Consider the following 22970-nt stretch of genomic DNA (forward strand, 5'->3'; position numbering starts at 1 on the left):
ATAAAAAGCTAAATAACGTTAACTAAACGTAAAAAAAGAAAAGAATGAAAACTGAGTAAGTGGGACAATATGGTCAACATTATGACAAAACAACCCTTTATTACCACAGATCGTTTTATTGACCTTGCAATCTGATGTTAAAGGGCTCGTGTTGAGCGGCATCTGCAAAATTGCTTGATATTATAAAGTTATCTTCATTTTACAGATTGACAAATTCAAATTGATAGTGCTAAGGACAGTCACTTACATTACTGTGCCTACATTTTGTAAAAAAAAATAAAAAAAATGTTTTAATGTTGTTTGACAACACTCCATTACATTCTATTGTGTGTGAATGCACCAGTCTGCAGAATAGTATAACAGTCCCCTTAATTATTTAATTAAAAGCTATGGATGTGACTGGTCTGTTTCAGTGTATACTTTAAACCTATGACTATTAACTAGTTAATTTCCAAGCGAATGTCAGTGACTTGGGTGTGGTGTGTTTGGTCTCAACTGAATCATCAGCAAAGAGAAAAAAGGAACCAGAGCTGTATATGATATGTCAGATATAGTTGGGTGTTCACTTTTTTTTCACAAGATTATGTGAAATTTATGGATGGTTCTTACAATGATATAAAAAGGTAACACAAAAAAATTCCACTACAATTAGCACCTTGATGAGAATACATTATTCAACTGACTTTCATAACCCCAGAAAGCCTGTGGAAACAACTAAAAAGACAACTGTTTTGAAATTATGTAAAATTTAGACGTACAGAAAATACCTGCCCCCCCTCCCATTCCTGGTAACCCGATAGGATCTTTTTAACATATCCACTTGATGAAGTGCTCAAAGAAGCTTTGCTTTGAGAGGTCCGAGAAGTCTTGCCCTCTAAAAATGGCCGACTCGTCCCCCAGTGCAAGCTTCTTCAGTACCTCCTGATCCACGTCGCTGCCCAATGCGATCACCGTGGGAACGCCCTCTGCCCTGCGCATGGAATTGATGCCCTCGTCCAGGCTTTTGCTTCCAGTGATGCCGTCCGTGATGAAGACGAAGGACAGCTCCGCGTTGCGCCTGGCCAGGCGGTGTTGGCCTCCCATGACGACGTGGTTGACCGCGTAGATGATGGCCGTGCCCACGTTGGAGGAGGAGTCGATGTAGGACATTCGGGACAGGCTGCCGAGGATGGCGGTCATGTTGTGGGAGAGGGGGAAGGCCACGCGCTGCTCGTTCTCGTTGCCGTACTGGAGCAGCGCTATGCGGGCGTGCTCCGTGTCGTCATCACTGTTCGCCAGCATCAGGCGGTGCGCCACGTTCTCCACGAAGCTACGGACTCGCCTGAAGTTTTCCTCACCCATGCGCTCCGAGCCGTCCAGCAGGAAGACGAGATCGACGGGCCTCTGGACGCAGCCGGCAACGGACGGCTCTGAGAGGAAACACAAATATGGTGAGTTTAATTGCGTCCATGAACAACAAATTTGTGCTTTTGTCAAAACGAAGCAGAAGCCACTGTCGAAACCTTATAATGCTAAAAGCAACTTTTAATGACTGTGTCATTTCATGACATTTCAAGACATTTCATGGTAGAATCTATGTGTACCTAGTTTTAGATTGACATTTCCTGCTGTCAAGCTGGGTATGAGCTTGTCAACCAGCTAGTCCTGGTAGCTTCTCTGAGCTCAAACAGCTACCAGCTATTCCGAGACCTATCTTCAGCTGGGCAAACCAGCTGGGAGCTGGTCTGAACTGGTCAACTAGCTTCCAACCTTTTCAAAGTCTAGCTTGAGCTATTGAGTGATCCATTATGCTACTACTTTTTGAAAACTAGCTTTTATTTTTACATATCTGCTTACTGGTTTATGAGCACTTATGTTGCCACCAAATTAAGTGACCCTGGAAATGTACAGAACAGTACAGAAACATCTTGGTTTATGCTCAACTTTATTTAATACAGAATGTTAGATTCATACAAATGTGCTTAGAAATTTACAAGTACACATCTGCTGGGGCTAAATAGTTCTGTGCTGTCATGGACATTATATATAAGCTATTGTGTCTATAATATCTTGTATAATATGAGACCACACGATGAATGCAAATTATTGTCTCAAGGCTGCAGCATGTTTTCAATAAAAGATGTTTTTAATAAATTTAAAACTGAAAATGAAAAATAAGAGATTTTTTTGTACTGTCGATGTAAATATAATACTGATCATTTGACCAGATACACAAGCAGTCGTTGGCATTCATTTGTATTTCATCACATAATCCAATATGCAGTAGTAAACAGCCACAAATAGACATAATGTATGCTGTTATTAATATTAACATTAGTGATATCCTTAAACCGTAATTACTGCAAGTACAACACTATTCAAAGAATCAGAAACTTGCAGTGTCTAAAATACACAAGGTTGTGCAAATTGCAAAACTGTATTTTATGGCTTTGAACAATCATTACAATGATGTCTTAGTAAAACAAAGCCATATGTCCTTTAGTTTAGTTACAGTCATGGCTAAAGGTTGAAAGACTGAACATTCATACGTCATAAGATATAATATTCTGTGTTATTGCACTATGTATGGGATTCACAGTTACAGGTTTTACAATGCATGTAAAATATTATGTCTGGAAATCACTGATGTAGAATGGAGACAACAGCCATTTCTTCTGTTCTCTGCTAGTTTAACATAACCCCAGGGGTCCAGTGGGGTCCCCCACTAAATTTCTGTACAGCACTTTAAAGGAGTCAACGAACAGATGCGTCCACTGCTGCCTGTCATCTCCCCTGGCAAACTTGGCTCGTTGGGCTGTATAAGCCAGGCTGGCCACGGCCTTGCCGTAGATATCGGGCAGTTGCTCATCCTTCAGGGAGCTGAGCATGTTTGTCACACCCAGGAGAGAGCTGGGGACAGGGGTGTAGATGCCCTCCTCTTGAAGGATTTCAAACAAGGGGTACCCATTCCAAGGGGGTGCCACATCTGCAAGTGAGCGTTAAAACAGTAGTTTAAAGTCTCCAAGCAGAGCACAGTGGAGGCTGACCATGTGCTTTTTGCGTACATTTTCTGAACGGAATCTGTGACACACCACAGTATGCTGAGGTGCACCAAGTAGATGAAAATAAAATATTCACAGGGCCTTTTAGAATGCTTTTGGCACACACAATTCTCCCGACGAATTACAACTTTGCGGAGGAGCAAACACGCCGTGTCAGACGCACTGACTTTTCAACTGAAAGGCCGACATCTCGTCCGATTCGCCAGGGGCTAGTGATGTTTAGCACCATGAGACTCAAAGCTATTGTCCAGTTCACCCATTACACTTTCTTCAAAGATTCCACTTTAAATAACATTACCACTGTACATAAATGACAGAATTTTTAGAGTTGGCGCAAATGGAAATCTTTGCTTTGATGTTTCTTCTCATCACAGTGCATCCTGCTCTATGCTTCCACTCTTCATGTGTTGTGGGCTTTTGCACGGGGGGGGTTTGTGCAGTGTCCTATGGTGTTCTCTTCAGGAGAGTGTATGCTCTAAAACTTGTGCAGCTTGCTGCTGCTCCTTGTTGCTTTAAACCGAGCTCCAGTTATTGATATTGCCATTGACACAGGGCCGTGCAAAAGGTGCAATTGGCACAGGCAGTTAACTGGCATTGGTTCGACTAAAGGAGATTGCGTGATTGGACAGGGACGCCACTAACAAGAAACATTTCAGGGATCCAGAAGGTATGTTAACAAGGAATCGTCATGCCAGTGAAACAGAAAACCCAGCACTGAATGATGGACTCCACTACCATTTTACATGGTTCTTGTGTTCTCATGTGACCAACAACTTTAAAATGAAACTGAAACACAAACAGGCTTGCAACTCATGTGTAGCAGTCACCCATTCTCTGGTGTTGGCTGGTAGTTCCCTTTGAGGTATTTTGGTTTTTGTTCATTTTGGGATTCTTTCCTCGGTTTTGGCTGCAGACCAAACTTCCACTGAGTTGACTGGAGAGTTATTTGATTCACCTGCAGTTCAGGGTGTGGGAATGGGCTCTTAATTGATAATTGAGAGCAGCCTGGTGCATTTCTTTCTTTGCCAAACAGGGTGTGACAACGCCCTTCCTTTTGGGGTTATAAAAGGAAGTACCTTGCATACCCAGTTGATTTTCTGATCCTACCATCTGTTAGTATGGTCCTCATGCCAGCAAACCAGTGTGAGCTGGAAGTTCTTACCCTGTTGGGCTTCTTTAGAAAATTATTTGTTTAGTTTGTGGGAATAGTAGGAACAGTGCTCACTGGCTGGGTTGCCTGCGTCAGGACTAGTAGCCCATTCATTACTAAGCACCTTGTCACTGAATGATGGTCTTGCTCTACAGGCTTCAATTATTATTATTTAAGCACCTAAAACCCAGTATACATTGTTCTTTTCTGGGGAATCAAGTGGTGAAAAAAGGGAATATTTCAGTTTCCTTATTATGGAAGACATGTTTGTTCATTATTATTGCATTTTTGCATATTATTGCAATGCAATGCATTTGTTAGATAACAATTTAAAGTGCACTTAATTCTGCTTAATAGGTCTTCCCTGCTTTCCCTTTATTTTCTGTGGGTGAGAACTGGTTTACAGGCTTCTTCCAGATCAGCTGAAGTTTGGGATATCTGTACCGCCACAAGTGAAAATCACAGAAAGCATTTCTATGCTCATCGAGTGATGCTTCACAACAAAACAATATTTGAACTACGTCATTCTTCTTACCTGACTTGCAGGGGAGATCAGGACAGATGGTTATGGGATCTAGGATGCAATGGAAATGCCAGTCAATACATTTCACAAGTTATTATTGACAGTGTTGAACATTAGCATTTTTGCAGCTTAATTGGCAGTGGTGCTGAAGAGTGAAGGCTCACCAGGGCACAAGACGTCCTCGATCTTGTCGATGAACTCCTCGGCCACCAGGTCAGCGAAGCGTCTCATGGTCATTGTGTGGTTTTTGTTCTGGCAGGCAATGGATTTCAGACTCTCGTCCTCGCCAGCCTGGTCGAACATGTCACCGATGCCGATGGCGTTGACGTCGAGGCTGGCGTCGTTGCAGAGGTACGTTAGCAGTTTGTCATCATCGCGCGGGTCGAAGCGGCCGTCCGTGATCACCACTACGGTTACTTTCGCCTTTGAACGCCGGCTGTCCCGGATGAGGTTGTCGTAGGCGAACTTGAGGGCAGAGGGAGTCCAGGTCCCTCCCGCAATCCACTCTAGCTTCTTGACAGCGTCTTTGAAGGCCGACAGGGAGTCTATCGTCGGGTCACTGAGCCTAATCGCCTGGAAAGTTCCGCTGTGACTGTACTGCACCACACCCACACGGGTTCCTTAGAGGAGACAGAAAAAGAACAGCTACATCTTTTACATCTACATTTTCACTATGGGTTTAAATGTCAATATCTTATTAAAAAATATCTATCTATAAGATACAAGCACAGATTTGCTACTGTTACTAACACAAATTTGAATTTTTCTTGGAGTCTGACCTGTTTCAGAAGTGGGATCTTTTGCCATGGAGCCCAGTCTGTTCATGGTGTTGATGACGAAGTTCTTCTCCAGAGTGAAGTTAGTCTGCCCCACACTCTCTGAGCTGTCGATGACAAAGACGATGTCCAGAGCTCCACAGCGCTTCTCGCAGTCTTCAGGAGATGACAGGCAGAGGCACAGTCAGGCATTTGGAAAAAGCAGCAGCCTAATATCCTGGAACAGTTATCTAACATGCTTTTCATCTCTGCATCTTTACATTTTGTGAGATACATGCTACTTGGACAAACTTCCTGAGGGAACACCAGTACTCACCACAGCAGCCACAGGTTTCTCTGATGTAGTTCATGACATCACAGTCCTATGAAACACAGCACAAAGACCTTAGAAATGGTGATCTGATGTACGATATATGACAATGTTTTCCAAAAAAGGCTGTATCCTTTAAAAAATGGCTTACAGTAAGGCCAGGGTCACCCTCAGGACCAGGACCGCCCTGAAAAACAATGTAACCTTAAATTCACAACATTTTCATGTTTATATTTTTCAGTGAACACAAACCCTTGCTGTGATGTGGTATTATCTCTACATAAGAGAGAAATACATGTAGAATACATGTTTCAGATAATATTCAAACAAAGCACATACATCTTCTCCGGGGTCTCCTCTGGAACCTCTTAGACCAGGCTCACCCTCAGGTCCTGGCTCTCCCTGGAAGATAGCAGCAGATATTTCATTTTTCTTGCAAGATACATAGGCTGAGCTAGGCAAGCTAAGCTAACACTAAAGGGAGCGTGCTAATTCACAACATAATAATTTGAATTTCAGGACATGCATAAGCCATGAGGGCAGAGAAGACATCATTGGATATTCTTTAGATTTTAACTGTTTCAGAAAACCCATGTTGACATAGTGCTGTTCACATAAACTCCATTCACATGAGATAGTAGATCATTAATTGTGGCTGATCATTTTGGTTTCACAATGCCCGACTAATCTCAATAACTTGATCTCAGTTTTAGTCCCCGGGACTGCAGTTTCTTACCGGTTCACCTGGATCAGCTTTCGGACCAGGTTCTCCTTTTTGTCCACAGTCACCTCTGCTCCCTCGGGGTCCAGGGGATCCTTTGTCACCCCGGTCACCCTAGGAGGAGAAACCAGCTAGTCATGAGTAAAGTGAGATCTTTTTTGGGACCTCCATTCCATAGAGATCCTGGGAGGTGATGTTCTATCTCACTCAACTGAGACATTCATTTCTACTGGCTGTGTGCTGTTTTTCACGAGTTCTTCGTTAAAACAATGAAATTATGCTGTACCGTGGGTCCTCTTGGCCCGGGATAGCTGAACCCAGATCTTCCTGGGTCACCCTACAAGAAGTGAGAGAGGAAAGACAAAGGCAGAGATTATTTCATCATTTACAAAATGGCACTTTTATGGCCTTCCAAACTGCACCTCCCGTTCAGGCACTTGTTCTTGGTACAGTAATGTGCCAGGTTCTGTGTGCCCTCCTGAAATTAATGAATGCTGTAGTGGGCCTGCAGTTGCAAACAGGAATTCCAAATGACGGAAAGAAAAATACTTGTGTGAACAGCCATACAGTACATTTCTTGCCTTCAGATTCATTGTTCTTGTGTGTCACTTTACCTCGGGTCCTGGGGGACCAGAATCTCCCCTTGGTCCAGCTTCACCAGCATCTCCAGCAGAACCCTATGAGAAAGAAAGAGCACACATATGGATCATAATGTAAAACTATCAACAACACAAAATTGTGCAGAATGAATCTCCTCCCATGTACAATGATTTTTATGGTGTCTCTTTCTTTCCATGGTACATTATTGATCAATGTGTCTGGTTTAGTTTTCAGTGTGCAAATGTATGGATTGTGGAGCAGGTCCTGAAAACCTAATAATCAAAGTTCAGAGAAACTCTTACTCCCATACATAAACATGCTGAGGGCAAATGAAAAGGGTGAGTTATACATGTGAGTTATCCTCTTCATACCCATACCCCATTAATTGCCTTCATTCCAAATCAAATACCCATAGAAGGGATGCATCATACCAAATAGAATCTTAATTATTAATGTCACTTGGATGGATTTATTCACATCATTGGGTTAATCATGTCAGTTTTATTGTACATTATTTGCACAATAGTCGGTATAATATTGTCCAGAACAATAAGTCATTTTGCTGTTTATTGAAGATGTGGATTAACAATACAGAATTTGCTTTCCATGTCAGAATCTGACTGAGATCTGACATATTTGGCATACACTAGAAAATACTACCATACCTACAGTATTGACACTATTTTTTAAATACCAAATCACCCTTTAAATTATAATCCTATGAAACTGGATATTCTCCAGATTCTGTTTCCAAATTGGAATTTTTCAGCAGAAAATGGCTCAGTTCTCGGCTCACATTTTTCCCTCTCTCTCCCTGGTCTCCTGGGGGCCCCCTTGGCCCTGGCAAACCAGGGTCTCCCTACAGACAGAAAATCACAAAGAAAGCAAAGAATTAGATGCCGATTTACAGATTTAATCTCGGAGGCCAAACAGACAAATCCAGCAATTATAAATGGATTTAATAGCACTACACATTTTCATTGTAAATGGTCTATAGGGTGGTCATTATTTTAAACTTAAAACCAAACATTTTCTCTTTATTCCTCAAGAAATAACTCATACCTGTATTTCTGGTAAACACCAAACTCAAAAGTGAGTGATTCTTACCTTTGCTCCCTTGTTTCCAAGTTCACCTCCGAGTCCCCTCTGTCCCTCTGCTCCAGGTTCACCCTGTGAAATGATGGTGATCAATATGCGTCTATTTCTCTCTTGAACAGACTACATACCAAAATAATCTCCTTGCCTACTGTATCTAAGGAAATGGAGTTTGAGAATGGTGTAAATTTGTGTCATGTAAGATGCCCAAAGGGATTTCATTCACATTGCATCTCAATGATGCCCTGAAGGGATTTCCTACGCAGTGAGTATTAACAATACCCAGTAGTGATTGGCTTCATAGTACATGTCTGAAATGCTCCATAGTGATCATTCTAAATGTATACTGTACCACAGAAGCTTCAAATGGGTTTCTCTATAAAGTGAGTCAATGGGGAATGGCCTTCAATTAGTCTTTAAAGGGGCAATTCAGAAGCCAAAAATGCACATTAAAATTTCAACTGTACCATCTCTTTCCAAATATATTCCAGTGGTTATTCACAAGCATCCACAGAGCTTATTTCTCAGTTTCATCGAAGCTTCTTCCTTCAAAGTATGCAAACCCAGTAAGCTATATCCAGGCAATGTTTCCAGTAGGTTCCATGGCCATGTAATGCAATGGAATATGACCATTGGTTGTAGTTTCAATATAGCAACTTGTTAGTGACTTACTTTATTAAAGCACAAAACGGCTTCCAAAGCCACGGTTGAAATATTAACAGGTGTAATTTATAATGGAAATCACCACCACTTTAATTTCATTCTTGGGTGAACTGCACCTTTAACTTTGACTGAAATAAATGCGAGTGTGAGTTCTGTTCTGCACACAGCTGTTTAATTTAATTCTAAAGAGTACCGTCTCTCCTTTTTTTCCATTAGGTCCCATTTTCCCCTTTGGTCCAAAGTCTCCTCTTCTTCCCTGAGAAGAACATTTAAATTACTTTTCATGAGACTAACAACATATTTTCACTATATTTAAAAGTATGTTCAGATGCTGTCATACAGGTTCGCCTTTTGGTCCAGGTCCCCCTTCTGTCCCCTGAAAGAAAACAATGAGATATTCATCATATTTAGAAACTAGCTTTGGAATAATTCAAGCTTTGTTTGATTAAAACTGACAAACAAAGATATAGAATATTGATTAAACACAGGTCCTTACTGCAGGTCCTTTTTCCCCAGGAATTCCAGGTGATCCAGGATTGCCTCTCTCACCCTGAAAGATAGAGCCTTGTCTTACATTATTCCAACAAAGGACACCAACTATAGTATACACATTAAGGGTGGTAAAAAGGATCAATAAAGTTAAACGAGGATGAAATGTAGAAATCTAAGTTGGAACTATAACTGCCATTTGGAAATGCATTTCAAAAAAATAAACCAAAAAGAGGAAGAATTATTTTAGAATTCAAGGTTCAAGGTTCAACTTTGTATCCAATGCTAACATAACTTTATTTTGTGACAGGGATCACACTGGTATGAATCTATATGCCTTGTGATAAGTATTCCTTTATGTACCTTTGGTCCAGATTCTCCTGCCGGGCCCGGTGGGCCTGAGGTCCCAGGGCGGCCAGGATCTCCCTGCAACAAACCAGTGTAAAGCAGACACTCATACTCATACAATACATACTTATTCAGTGCTAATGCCATCTTCCAAGTGCTTCCAGATATAACACAGATCAACAATATTATTCATATATATATATACACAATTAACTATTATAATGATGGTGTAGTATTGATTCTATATAGGATCAGAGGCGTAAGGCATGTTTAATGGTAAAGACCTTTTCTCCTTCAGTTCCAGTCAAACCACTGTCACCAACGTCTCCTGGATAGCCGTCAGGTCCCTATCACAAACAAAACATCAATGAGGTCAATGTTGACATCAGTGATATTTTACACGTTTGTGCCTTTCTGACAATGGGTGAGCTCCGTCCAAACGGTGATTGCGAACAAAAATGTAACTCCAAACAAAGAAATCCACTTTTGGGCAGCTGTATAAGGCTGATTACTAATGTTATTTCTGTAGAAATGGTTTGTTGTGCTTTAACAAACAGTGGCTTTGTTGATATTTCTCACACACCTTGTCACCTGGGTCCCCTTTGCAGCCATGAGCTCCAATGCGGCCTATCTTTCCCTAAAAAAGGAAAAGATGTTCCAATGAATTCCAACAATGAATTCCAACAAATTTACCTACGGGTACAAATAAAGTAACTTGAACTTGAACTTGAATGATTACATGCCTGTCTGGTTGACAGAATCTAGTTGTAGTCTAGCGAAACAATGCCTTACCCTTTGACCGTCAGTCCCATTGCGTCCCGCGAGACCAGCCACGCCCTAAGTTGGAAATAAAATAAAGTGTCAGTCTGTACTTTTGACAGAATATCAGAACTGCATTACACTTCAGAACTGCTTTACATAACTTGTTAGTAAAATGTCTTACCTTCCTGCCTGCAGTTCCCAATTCACCCTATGAAAATGAAAAATCAGAAATGGTTAAAAATCTAAATGCAGTACAAGAAAAAGCAACTACTCCTAGTCCCTCATTTTATCTATTAATTTCAACCATTACCCCACTTGTTGCTTGGTATTTATATATTGCTTTTCTACTTATTGTACATGTTAGTCAGACAACATTTTGTGGTATTACTGGTTATTTATGTTCTTTTATTTTAGCATGCCAGGAGACTTCTCACCTTTTCTCCTTTGTGTCCAGGTTCACCCTAAAGCAGTAGAAAAAAAAATCAGTTAATGTAATGTAAAAAATGCATGAAATACATGAAACTTCAGTGCATAACCAGAAGATGAAAGGCTTACCTTTGGACCAGGATGGCCAATAGGACCTTCGATACCAGGGTCACCCTGTAAACCAAACCATAAAAAATAATTATCACATCATCAAAAAATGATTTGACAAAGCAGTACCTTTTAGATTTTTTGAGAACCAAGACAGTGAGTTTAATAGCAGAAACTATTTTGTGGTGTCATAGTGGAAAAAATTCCCTGAGGAAAATTCAAATGGAAATGTAGGACTAATTGAGTGATGGTCAGGGCAGTGTGTCAGCTGATTAATTTCAGGGAGGGTTATATTTGTGGTCAGTTTACGAAGAGTGACTTACCGCTTGTCCTCTGTCACCTTTTGGCCCAGGACCACCGCTGTCACCTTTCGCTCCCTGAAATGATCAAACCAGCCAAAGATGAAAACCAAAGTCCTTCAAACATCTGAGACCACAAGAATAGCAGTAAGAGACACACTCCCTACAGTAAGAGGCACCTCCCTACAGTAAGATACACCTCCCTACAGTAAGAGGCACACTCTCTACAGTAAGCGGCACCTCCCTACAGTAAGATACACCTCCCTACAGTAAGAGGCACCTCCCAACAGTACGAGACACCTCCCTACAGTAAGATACACCTCCCTACAGTAAGAGGCACCTCCCAACAGTAAGAGACACCTCCCTACAGTAAGAGACACCTCCCTACAGTAAAAGACACCTCCCTACAGTAAGAGACACCTCCCTACAGTAAGAGACATGCTCCCTACAGTAAGAGGCACCTCCCTACAATAAGAGGCACCTCCCTACAGTAAGAGACACCTCCCTACAGTAAGAGGCACCTCCCTACAGTAAGAGACACGCTCCCTACAGTAAGAGGCACCTCCCTACAGTAAGATGCACCTCCCTACAGTAAGAGGCACCTCCCAACAGTAAGAGACACCTCCCTACAGTAAGAGACACCTCCCTACAGTAAGAGACACCTCCCTACAGTAAGAGACATGCTCCCTACAGTAAGAGGCACCTCCCTACAATAAGAGGCACCTCCCTACAGTAAGAGACACCTCCCTACAGTAAGAGGCACCTCCCTACAGTAATAGACACCTCCCTACAGTAAGATACACCTCCCAACAGTAAGAGACACCTCCCTACAGTAAGAGGCACCTCCCTACAGTAAGAGACATCTCCCTACAGTAAGAGACACCTCCCTACAGTAGACACCTAACCCCCAAATGCTCCTGACGAGCTGGTCGGGGCCTTGCATGGCAGCCAATCGCCGTCGGTGTATGAATGGGTGAATGGAGAAGCATCAATTGTACAGCGCTATATAAATGCCTGCCATTTACCTACAGTAAGAGGCACCTCCCTACAGTAAGAGCTCACCTTGTTCCCTCTGTGGCCTTTTGGACCGTCGGGGCCTGGGTGTTCCAGGCACTTCAATGCATAACACTACAGGGAAGTCAGATAAGAGAGAAGGAAATTAGCTGAAACTATGTTCTTCACCCACTACCACTTCAATATTGTAACTATATGCATACTACAATAGAGAATCAAATAGCACATGCCACAAAAACATGCTAGTGCTTTTTATAAAATGCCAACCTATTTGACACCAGTTGAAAACAAGTTAGTTTCTTACCTCCTGGAAAGCCACATGGGTCTGTAATGAGAAAAAATCAAAACAAAATGTTAATTATTGTTAAAGTCATACTTTTTGTTATTCAACCGAATTAAACAAAAACAATAAAAATTACAATTTTGTCAACTAATCTGGTTACCAATTCCTGGTCACTAAACAGTTTACAGCTAGAATACAACTACAGTGAGTGGCATCCAGTTTGGTCAGGGAACTCTTCTGTAGCCGACCAATGGTTTCCATAATCAACTCATCTCATACACACAACATGATGCATGTGATCAGAGTACCTGAATGCACCGTAGTACCTGAAGCAGGTAAATTCAGTGCCAAACCCCCCAAAAAAATCTTGCTTATACATTCCTTAAAATATTTAATCTAAATACATGAGTTGTCCTGACTGAAATGTGTTCATCATCAATAGTACAACTATATCACAAGACAGAATGAAAATAGATGACTACACTACATAATCCCTAAAGCAGTTCAGCTGCTATATAATCAAATATTCTATATTCCTACAAGATCTTAGTCTGTCGGTACTTATTTAAACCAGAAACGTAGACAGGACAAATAGACACGAATGAAGGGCCAAAATTAGATGCACTAAATATTGTCATATTAGTCAAAACATTCATGGAAGCATTGTTGCTGGCAAATAAATGTTTGTTTGTTCAGAAATGAACTTGCTTTGGGCCATCAGGCCCATACAGTATTTGATACAGGAGCACCGCAAAACATCTATTTCCACACTACTGGAGAGAGACCCCTGATTAACAAAAGCAGCCTTTTCAGCCATGCTTCACTTATGTAAAGTAGTTTAATTTGTTACTGTAATTAAAGTAGATCTGTGTTATCAAGGACTCATTTAATCACAGCACCTTGTATAATGTGTAGATACAGTGATATTTTTATTATGTGGGAGAGGATTTGTGTTGGGTTTCTGTTTGACTTGATGTGCACAATACATTTCCGGAGTACACTGGCATTTGTGCAGACAGACTTTTCCATACATTTATTAAGGAAGCATAATCTGATCATATTCCAAATTAAAATGCAAATTGGCAATTAGATTTCATTTTCATTCAATGTTTGCAAAAATCATGATGTAATTCAAATACAAAAGCCCTGTTTGCACTTTAATTAGAAACTTTCAATGGAAAGTCCATCCATCCATCCATCCATTATCTTAACCCGCTTATCCTCAACAGGGTCGCAGGGGGGCTGGAGCCTATCCCAGCATACATTGGGCGAAAGGCAGGAATACACCCTGGACAGGTCGCCAGTCCATCACAGGGCACACACACCATTCACTCAGACACTCATACCTATGGGCAATTTAGACTCTCCAATCAGCCTAACCTGCATGTCTTTGGGCTGTGGGAGGAAACCGGAGTACCCAGAGGAAACCCACACAGACACGGGGAGAACATGCAAACTCCGCACAGAGAGGCCCTGGCCGACGGGGATTCGAACCCAGGACCTCCTTGCTGTGAGGCGGCAGCGCTACCCACTGCACCATCCGTGCCACCCTGAAAAGTCCATCTGACATTTATTTTTCCCGACATGAGACAACCCTATCATAATTAAAATGCAAATGGAAAACATTAAAACTGTATGTTTGAAATAGAATTTTCTTCTTGTAACCGCATGATAGAAGGAAAAAAGGAAATGATAATTGGTCATCTTCTTTCCATGCCTGAACACCAATCAGCTCCTCACGGTACAAAGCTGACATAAATGAACATCCACTGTGGTTGTGCCATTGAAATTTCAATTCTGTTTTGTCACGCGTATATACTGACAAAATTCAAATAATAATGGAAACCCTCCCTCATTTTCAAAGGCAAAGACCTGCCAGTCAAAGGACGGGGCCTAACAGGGGTGGTTCAAAGTCCGCCATAATGGCATGTTTGCCTCACAGGTACCAGGTTCCATGGGATTTCTGTGTGGAGTTTGCATGTTTTCCCTGTGTTCATGTGGGTTTTGCCTGGGTACTCTGGTTTCCTCTCACAGTCCAAAGACATGCAGTTAGACTGGAGACTCATAATTGACCTTCGGTGAGCCTGTGTGTACCCGGCAATGGATTAGTGACATGCCCAGGGTATATTTCTGCCTCTTCTGCCTGCTGGCTCCAGCCCACCCATGACCCTGACCACGAATATTCAGCTTAGATAAGCGATCTAATTGTTATTACAGTAAACACACTGTGAAATGTATTACAGCAACTTAAAAGGCACTGTAAGTTACTGTAAACTTTACAGTATTGCTATTACAGTGCAGTTTAATGCTACTGTTTCATGGTTCAGATGTGAAGCTAGTTTTTCCCTAAAGAAATTAAGCTGTTCCTGGAATATGTCATAAGTCAGCAAATGTGCTATTATGGCAATTTACAAACTGTATGAATGATTTGCCTCTGTCCGGCAAATTCATTAAGCCATCCACATTAAGGAATGTTCTTTGAACAGTGCTGAAAAAAACAACTAAAGCTAGTTGTTTTGAGAACAGCTGGTAATTTAAGCTGGTCATAGTGGGATTTTACACCAGGGAAGTGCATTTCCCACAGTGGAGTATTTTTGCTAGCTAGTCAACGCCATCAGCAAATCATATTAAATCAGAAATCACAACTCTAAAATAGTCATTTATTTGAAAACTGGGTTGTTATAGAAAGGTATAAATGATAAGTTCATACCATAGTTTTGATGATTTTGTCGATAGTTGAAGTCATAATTTTTGGGGGCGATACGCTGAGGTCGACTGCCAGGAAGGCGTTGCGATAGACGTCAGATGGAGAGCTGGCGATCTCCTTCATCCCCGTCTCTTCCACGTTTTTGGTCGCCGCCACGGAAAATATCTTGATCCCTTCGTCCCTTGCACGCTCCGCTGCCACCTTGATCCCACCACAGGGGTTGCCGGTCACATGACCGTCGGTGATCACCACCGCAAATTGAATTACTTTCGTTAAGGGGGTGGCGCGGGTAATCTCCACGGTCATATTGGTCAGGGCACAGTCAATGAAAGTGCCCTTGCCCAGGTAAACAATATCTCGCAGACCATCGATGAAGTTTTCCCTACTGGATATTGGACTGAAGATCTCCCGCCTCTGGGAGAAATGGAGTCCACCCAGGGACCATGTAATCTGCACCATGCCCTTGAAGTCCACAACATCCAGCTTCCTGGCAAACTGCTCGGTAAACTGCTTGATGCTGTCCACCAAGCTGCCAGGCGGGGACTCCTGCAAGGCAATGGTCTCTGACGTGTCGATGACAAAGTACAGCTGGATGGGACAATCAATCTTTCCTAGAGACAGCAGAAAAAAAAACACAATCTTTTTGACTGCAACTCTAACTCATGTCGCCAGCTGTTCTCTCTTATCTCCAGCTGTTGACTCTAATGGAAATCATCTGAACTGTGGATGCCATTCATTTGATTCTTATTCAACTACATTTAGAAGAATATTATTTTACTTAATGTATTTAAATCACTGCATTGCAATGTCCTATTTTTGAACATGATGGAAACTTGTATTTAATATTTGTACTGGACCTGTTTGATAGCTTAAATGTGATTGATAAATAGCATCACAGTCATCTCTTTACTTTACAAAGCTCAGAAATATAGATCAAATTATTCTGAGAATTATATGCCTAGCACTCACTGTTGCATTCAGGGGTCGGTCGAACCAGCTGTCCTTGTGTAACCACTCCATACAGGAGGCATAGAAGGATTACCTTTGATATCATTGTTGAGTCTTCGCCTGCTCTGGAAATAATAACAATTAAGACATTTAACATAGTGGAGTAATCGACCTTGGTTAAGCTATGAGATCATTCAAGCTGCAGGGTTGTATTCCATTTTTTGTGTGAAAACAAGGCGAATGCATTTTTTTATCATCCCATATAAATGATTTTTTTAATGACCATTACATACTGCACAATTTTAGTATGTACTTATTCATGCTCTGGTAAAGGTAGTGTCCCATGGGTCCCACTTCCAACTACCTGCTCTGATTGCACAGATGGGATTCAAGCTAAAGCCACCAAAAGTCATAATTTGCAAAACTAGACAGATTGGTATCCATTGAGAATTTGCATATATGTATGTCCATACTGTGTATGGAACCAAAAAAACAGAGGGGAGAGAAAACTATACTTTTTGTTGCTACGGTATTTGCCTACAGTGTTCTGCCACCCGTGATTAGTCAAACAGAAGAGCAGTGAATCTTGATATCACTTTTTATATCATGACTGGCTAACCCAATGGAAACCCTACACACTTTGGGAAAGAGTCAAGAGTGTGTGTATAAGATGCAAGGGGTTGCATAAGATGCAATAGGTTGATTTGAATTGATTTCTACATTTGGTGAACAAGCCTTTATGTACCACAAGCTACTCCTAAGTCAATTTACTTGAGTATACAAATGATAGTGTCTCTACCAAAGTACAGAGCACAATCTGTCCAATGAAATCTATCCAATTAAATGTAGTATATATGGTAAATGAAATAGCCAATAACCAAACATGATCAGGCAATGCAAAAATATCCAGGTAAAAATTCTGGTCTGATGTTTAAGTCTAAATTTTCATATGAATAACCATAGGTATCTATATTTTACTGAAGCAGCAATATTGGCCATTATATAACTGTGAATTCACAGTAATGTCACCACTGTACTTTATTCATTGTTGTTTTCTAGTAGTGCTCAAGTGACCAGTGATCACCCAAATCAACAATAAATATAATTGAACTAGAGACATGGATTTTACTATGGCTGTTCCAATAACATTCTTCGCTTACTTTAGACCATAATTTTCTTACGATTTAACACAACAATACCATGACATGGAAATCCAAGATGAATAGCCTGCCAAGCCAATGCGAGAATAAACATTTAACCTCTTGCAAAATTCACGTCACCTTCACGACAGAAACCTTCAGTGTTTTGGTAGTGACATCAACTTGAAGCAGAATATGCTTTTTTTTATTTATTTTTTTATTTGCTCACCAAAAGATAAAAAAGTGGTTCTGGGGTATGTTTTATGATACTACAACATTAGTTGTACTTCTAAACTGTGCACAGCTTGCTAGACAAAACTAGGAAATAATTATTAGCCAAGTTTAGAGCTTATAGCCATGGACCAGATAACCATAATTTGCTCAGATATCTGGACAATGTCAATCAAAATCAAGAGATTATCAGATTTTATCAAAGTGAGTTGAATTCTTGTGAGATGGTAGAGCATATTTTGCCAATTATTTTAAAGTATTTCAAGATTACATAGGGCCATCAAATGTCAATTTGTGTAGCACTGTTAATACATTTTGCAAAATCTATTTTTGGGATAACTCTGGACTTCCATTTTCTCTATTTGATAGGATGAACAGAACAGTAGAAGACTAATATCCAACATTTTAACACTAGCCAAAGTGTTGCACTCTTGAAGAATGTAATACTATGAACAACTAAGAATTATCTTGAACACATTTACATTTTAAAAGATCATCATGGCTTTACTAAATGTATGTCCTGCAGATATGTACATTTTAAATATTTAAAACCATGGCAGCTCAGGGAAATAATTTGATTTGTTTGTTCAAACTTTTGATTAAATAAAACATATCATAATTTCAATGTACCAATACAGTATATTAAATCCAAGGCCTATCCTGAGGATCGCTGAAATACAGGCTTAAAGGGTATTTTGGTTTCACCATGTACACATCACAGTTGAGTTCATACGTAGTCCATTGCTCCTAGCACCTAGTTTTTCATCTAGTCTTTTGATCACCATTGGCAACTATTATTGTTGTTTATCAACATGAGGACCAAAGTTGTGCCAATGAAAGTCAAAGAAGCCAATATGAGAATGAGACACAAGAATAAAACAGAGACATTGGCCAAACCATAGGCTTACCAAAATCAACTGTTTGGCACATAATTAAGAAGAAAGAGAGCACTGGTGAGCTCACCAATTGCAAAGGGACTGGAGGGCCAAGCAAGACCTCCACAGCTGATGACAAAATAATTATCTCCTTAATAAAGAAAAATCGCCAAAAAACCTGTCCGACAGATTAGAAACACTCTTCAGGAGTCAGGTGTGGAAGATAATGATGACCACCTTCAGAAGAAGAGGCTACACTGCAAGACACAATCCACTGGTAAGCCGCAAAACCAGGATGGCCAGGTTACAGTTTTCCAAGAAGTACTTAAAAGATCAGCCACAGTTCTGGAAGGTATTGTGGACAGATGAGAAAAAGATGAACTTATATCAGAGTGATGGCTAGAGCAAAGTATGGAGGAGAGAAGGAACTTCCCAAGATCACCTCATCTGTGAAACAAGGTGGCTGCGGTGTTATGGCCTGGACATGTATTGCTGCCAAAGGTATTGGTTCACACTTATCTTCATTGATGATACAACTGCGGCTGGTAGTAGCTAATTTAATTCTGAAGTGCATAGACACATCCTATCTGTTCAAGGTCAGCCAAATGCCTGAAATCTCATTGGCCAGAGGTTCATTCTACAGCAAGACGTTGGTCCCAAACATACTGCTAAAGCACAAAGAAGTTTTTCAAAGCAAAAAAAAGGTCAATTATTGAGTGGCCAAGTCAATCACCCGATCTGAACCCAATTGAACATGCCTTTCATATGCTGCAGTGAAAACATGAGGGGACTAGCCCCCAAAACAAGCATGAGCTGTTGGCGGCAATACAGGCCTGGCAGAGCATCACCACATCACCACAGAAGACACCCAGCAGTGATACCCATGAATCGCAGACTTCAAACAGTCATTGCTACATGAAATACCCTGAAATGGGGGTCTGTTTAAACACTGCTGTAATTTCTACATGGTGAAACCAAAATGTATAAAAATGTCATGACTAATTTTTATTACAAATCTAAAATAGTGGAATACATAGGCAAATAAATAAATAAATAATGGGTCTTTGTCCCAAACATTATGGAGGGCACTATAGGCTACAGGTGAAACAAGACTTTGTGTATTTGTAGAGGGAATGGTTGCAGGGAATTTGAGTTGCAATAGTCATTCTTCTGAATATATTAAGCTCCATAAGTTTGTGTGTGCTTCATTTAAGGATTTTATAGAATTTTACCAATGATTCTATTTGACCACACATGTCAACAATAGAACTATGCTATAGCGCCATAGTTGCAGTAGTAGCCACTTGAAAGCAAAGACAAGCAACAGATTTTTACCTTATACCTGTTTTACAATAATTGTAATGATTTGTTATTACGCAAATACTTTTTTGTGTGATTTTGCAAAGATGAATCACGCAATGTGAGTGACACAAATATTTACATTAAAATACATAGTGTACACCCCAAAGAAAACATAAAGGTGAATTAAATTAAACAACAGCTTTGATGTAGGTATAGATTCTAGATTCCATACACCCCATACAGTGCGAGCAGGCTAACGGATTATTGCAGAATGAACTACATGAGAAATACTTATAGCCTAAATACTTTCAATATGTACCCCCCCCCCCCCCCCCCCCTCTCTCTCTCGCTCTCTCACACACACACGCACACACATTTTTATATATAACATTTAATTTGTCATTTTCATATAAAACTGCATCAAGCTAACGTATTTGCGAGAATTAGTCATATTAAATACTCCAAAGCCTTCTAGGGGCTAAATCACAATTGAATAGAACTCGCAACGGCAACACATGTTTAATGCGATGCAAAAACAAACAAAAAAGAATATTCTCTAGTACGTGCGATTTAACCGAATTTAAACAAACACATGAAAACATAGGTTTTCTTTTTTAAAAGCATGAAAACGACTTCAAACCGCAGCGTTGTTCATAAGTTTTTTTTTTTTTTGTTTTTTTTTTGGAAAGGTTTTTTCAAATAAAATTGTACTCACCTGCCGTAGAAAAGGAGATGGAATGTTTAGAAACCGTAAACTGGACACGCTTTCATTTACACATCCCGGACAAATCAAGGAAAATGCACTTAAACTCCAGAAAACGGGAGTCAGGGAGTGGTGAAAACGATCCCGGTGCAGGAGTATTCTCTCAGTCTCTCGGCAAGACTCAAGTTAGACTCTGTGGTCCCTCCTATTCCTGGACCCAAAGAAAATGTATCTTTGTGCCATACTCTTTCCCTCCACATGGCGATGCTGTGGATCCACATCTTTACTTTTTTTTTTTTTTTTTTTTTGGGGGGGTGGGGGGGTTACACTGCACCGTTATCAGCGTTTCAACTGCAACAGGGAAGGGAAATGTTACAGACCATATTCTCTGGAATAATGGCATTTGCAGACCTCTGTTCAGAAGACTTATTATTATTCCACTGAACTCTCTCTAAAGTAATCCAACACACGTACAGGCAAAATTTACAAATACATTATACATTATACATTACATCTGCTAATCAATCTGATGTTGACAACAATATAAAAAGACAAACTAAACATGGTTAGGCAGGTTAGTCTCTGTCATTTTCAAATGTTATTGTATTTAACACCTGTTCTGTTAGCTGGCCTTGAGGTATTATAGCTTTGCATTGCTTCAGGAAAAGCAAGACTCATTCTCATATCCTGCATTGTGTGTTGATTTAGTTTGGTGTTAGATGAATGAATGTTATTGAATGTTATGGTTCACTTTAATGTCTGCGAAATGAATATTACATATAGCAGACATTAAAACTTAAGGTTCTCTCTCATGGGGTGGGGTGTATATTTAAGGATATACTGTACACCTGCAATGTCACATGGAGGACTGTAAAATCAAACCCACTGCTGCTTGTTTTATGACCCAATTAAAACAAACCGTATTTTAAATCGTATTGAAGAAATTGTATTTTAATTTCTACATGGCTTGGGGGTTACCTTGTATTCTTTTTTGAAGATAATGTTAATGGAACACACATATAGTTTAATTCCATCCAAAGTACATTTTTCATAAAGTAGAGATGGGAATGACACATTTCTGGTTGGAAGCACACATTCCCCTGAAAGACACAGTCATCTTGAAATGTACTCTAAAAATCTCAGGGTGATGTCTAGAGATGGGTTGTCTGTTACACAACGGTGGATGTTTCTTTAACATCTGAAAAACTCCACAAACCAGTTTCATTGGTGCTGCACTTCTGGTACACTGAACATGTCCAAAGTTAGATTTAATATTACCGGTAGTGCTTCTCTAGCCAAGGATTTTCTACGATTTTCATCCTAGCTGAACTCAGTAACAGAACCAGATGCCAATTTGGTATCATTTTTCTAGGTCTGGGATTGTTACATAGAAGTTCAGAGGAAGGTGGTCCTGGTGTGCTTCTCTAGAATTGAATTCTTCCAAAGAAATTCACAATAATACAGGAACTGGGTTTATTCGGGCATTTGCCCAAATCTGGTAGCAGTCATTACTCCAGTCAATATTCAGGACATAGCTACAAGTATAACCCTGCGGTAAATTCAGCTATGATGAGCTTCACCTGCTCAATTTTCAAACTGGTCATAAGCTGGTCTAATTGGGTATGAGCTGGTCAACCAGATAGTTTATAAGAGCTAATCTGACCCAGCTACCAGCTGTTTCAAAACATAGCTTAAACCATGCTCGGAGCTGGTCTGAGGTGGAAGCTGGTCTGAACTGGTCAACCTGCTACCAGCTGTTTCAAAACCTAGCTGGAACTTTTTCCAGCAGGGAAGCACCACAATGAAATTAGTTCCTGATGATGAAAGTAATAATTCACAAAGTAATCATCACAATTACAAAGAAATTGTAGAAGAGAGAGAGAGAGAGAGAGAGAGAGAGAGAGAGAGAGAGAGAGAGAGAGAGAGAGAGAGAGAGAGAGAGAGAGAGAGAGAGAGAGAGAGAGAGAGAGAGAGAGAGAGAGAGAGAGAGAGAGAGAGCTGGGAATGGGGTGTCATTAGACTGTAAACATGGTGTAAATCACCATGCCCTTTTCTGATCTCTGCAACTGTGTTTTTGAGATCAGATGCATGCCAAAAAGACATGAGTCTATCTTTCTTGTCTTCAGTTTGTAAGCAGTTGCCCAGAACGTTTAGATTGAGTTTACATTTCCTCTTTTATTGTGTGCTCTGGGGAGTCTGTATTTATAGAAGATGGGAAAATGAACAGATATTTGCTGCATGTTGCAAAGTCCACCATGTGGGTGGCTTCATGAAGGTCTACCATGAGTAAGCAAGTAGAAACAACGGGAAGAGTGCATCTGCTGTGAGCATGCCCCATGTCAGGGCTCTAAAAACTCACAAAGTTAAATGTTCAGTGTTAAATAAACTCATAGAGTTACTCTGTTAGGGTTGAGTTAACACACAGTATTTTGCTGTATATAAGCTTATGGTTCTGCG

General features: G+C 40.5%; 1 protein-coding gene across 3 annotated transcripts; it reads right to left on the minus strand.

The window, feature by feature from the left end:
- Window positions 1-96: 96 nt before the first annotated feature.
- LOC133116573 (collagen alpha-2(VI) chain-like) lies at window positions 97-20693 on the minus strand. Of its 3 annotated transcripts, none has more exons than XM_061226280.1 (28): window positions 20526-20693; window positions 16285-16383; window positions 15319-15926; window positions 12630-12650; window positions 12374-12439; window positions 11336-11389; window positions 11034-11078; window positions 10913-10939; window positions 10660-10686; window positions 10509-10553; window positions 10300-10353; window positions 10001-10063; window positions 9732-9794; window positions 9376-9429; window positions 9220-9255; window positions 9073-9135; window positions 8229-8291; window positions 7918-7980; window positions 7136-7198; window positions 6808-6858; window positions 6537-6635; window positions 6140-6202; window positions 5952-5987; window positions 5807-5852; window positions 5494-5646; window positions 4879-5334; window positions 4727-4765; window positions 97-1409 (listed from the first exon to the last, which is right to left on the minus strand). In XM_061226280.1, the coding sequence occupies exons 2-28, from the start codon at window positions 16367-16369 to the stop codon at window positions 808-810; spliced, it is 3045 nt and encodes a 1014-aa protein (XP_061082264.1). In that variant the 5' UTR covers window positions 16370-16383; window positions 20526-20693; the 3' UTR covers window positions 97-807. The 3 variants fall into 3 exon arrangements, with proteins under 3 accessions (XP_061082264.1, XP_061082263.1, XP_061082265.1); XM_061226279.1 differs by having other exon boundaries at window positions 16285-16388; XM_061226281.1 differs by lacking the exon at window positions 97-1409 and adding an exon at window positions 1908-2965 and having other exon boundaries at window positions 16285-16388.
- Window positions 20694-22970: the final 2277 nt, after the last annotated feature.

The sequence above is a fragment of the Conger conger genome, chromosome 17, assembly GCF_963514075.1.
Source record: "Conger conger chromosome 17, fConCon1.1, whole genome shotgun sequence".
NCBI classification, from domain to species: Eukaryota; Metazoa; Chordata; class Actinopteri; order Anguilliformes; family Congridae; genus Conger; species Conger conger.

Coding starts and splice junctions, on each gene's coding strand:
- LOC133116573 (XM_061226280.1), bottom strand. CDS start 16,369: ATGATATCAAAGGTAATCCTTCTATGCCTCCTGTATGGAGTGGTTACA. Junction 9,136..9,219: donor CTGGACCAAAAGGCGAACCT/GTATGACAGCAT, acceptor TGTTCTTCTCAG/GGAAGAAGAGGAGACTTTGG. Junction 5,853..5,951: donor AGGGTGACCCTGGCCTTACT/GTAAGCCATTTT, acceptor TGTGTTTCATAG/GACTGTGATGTCATGAACTA.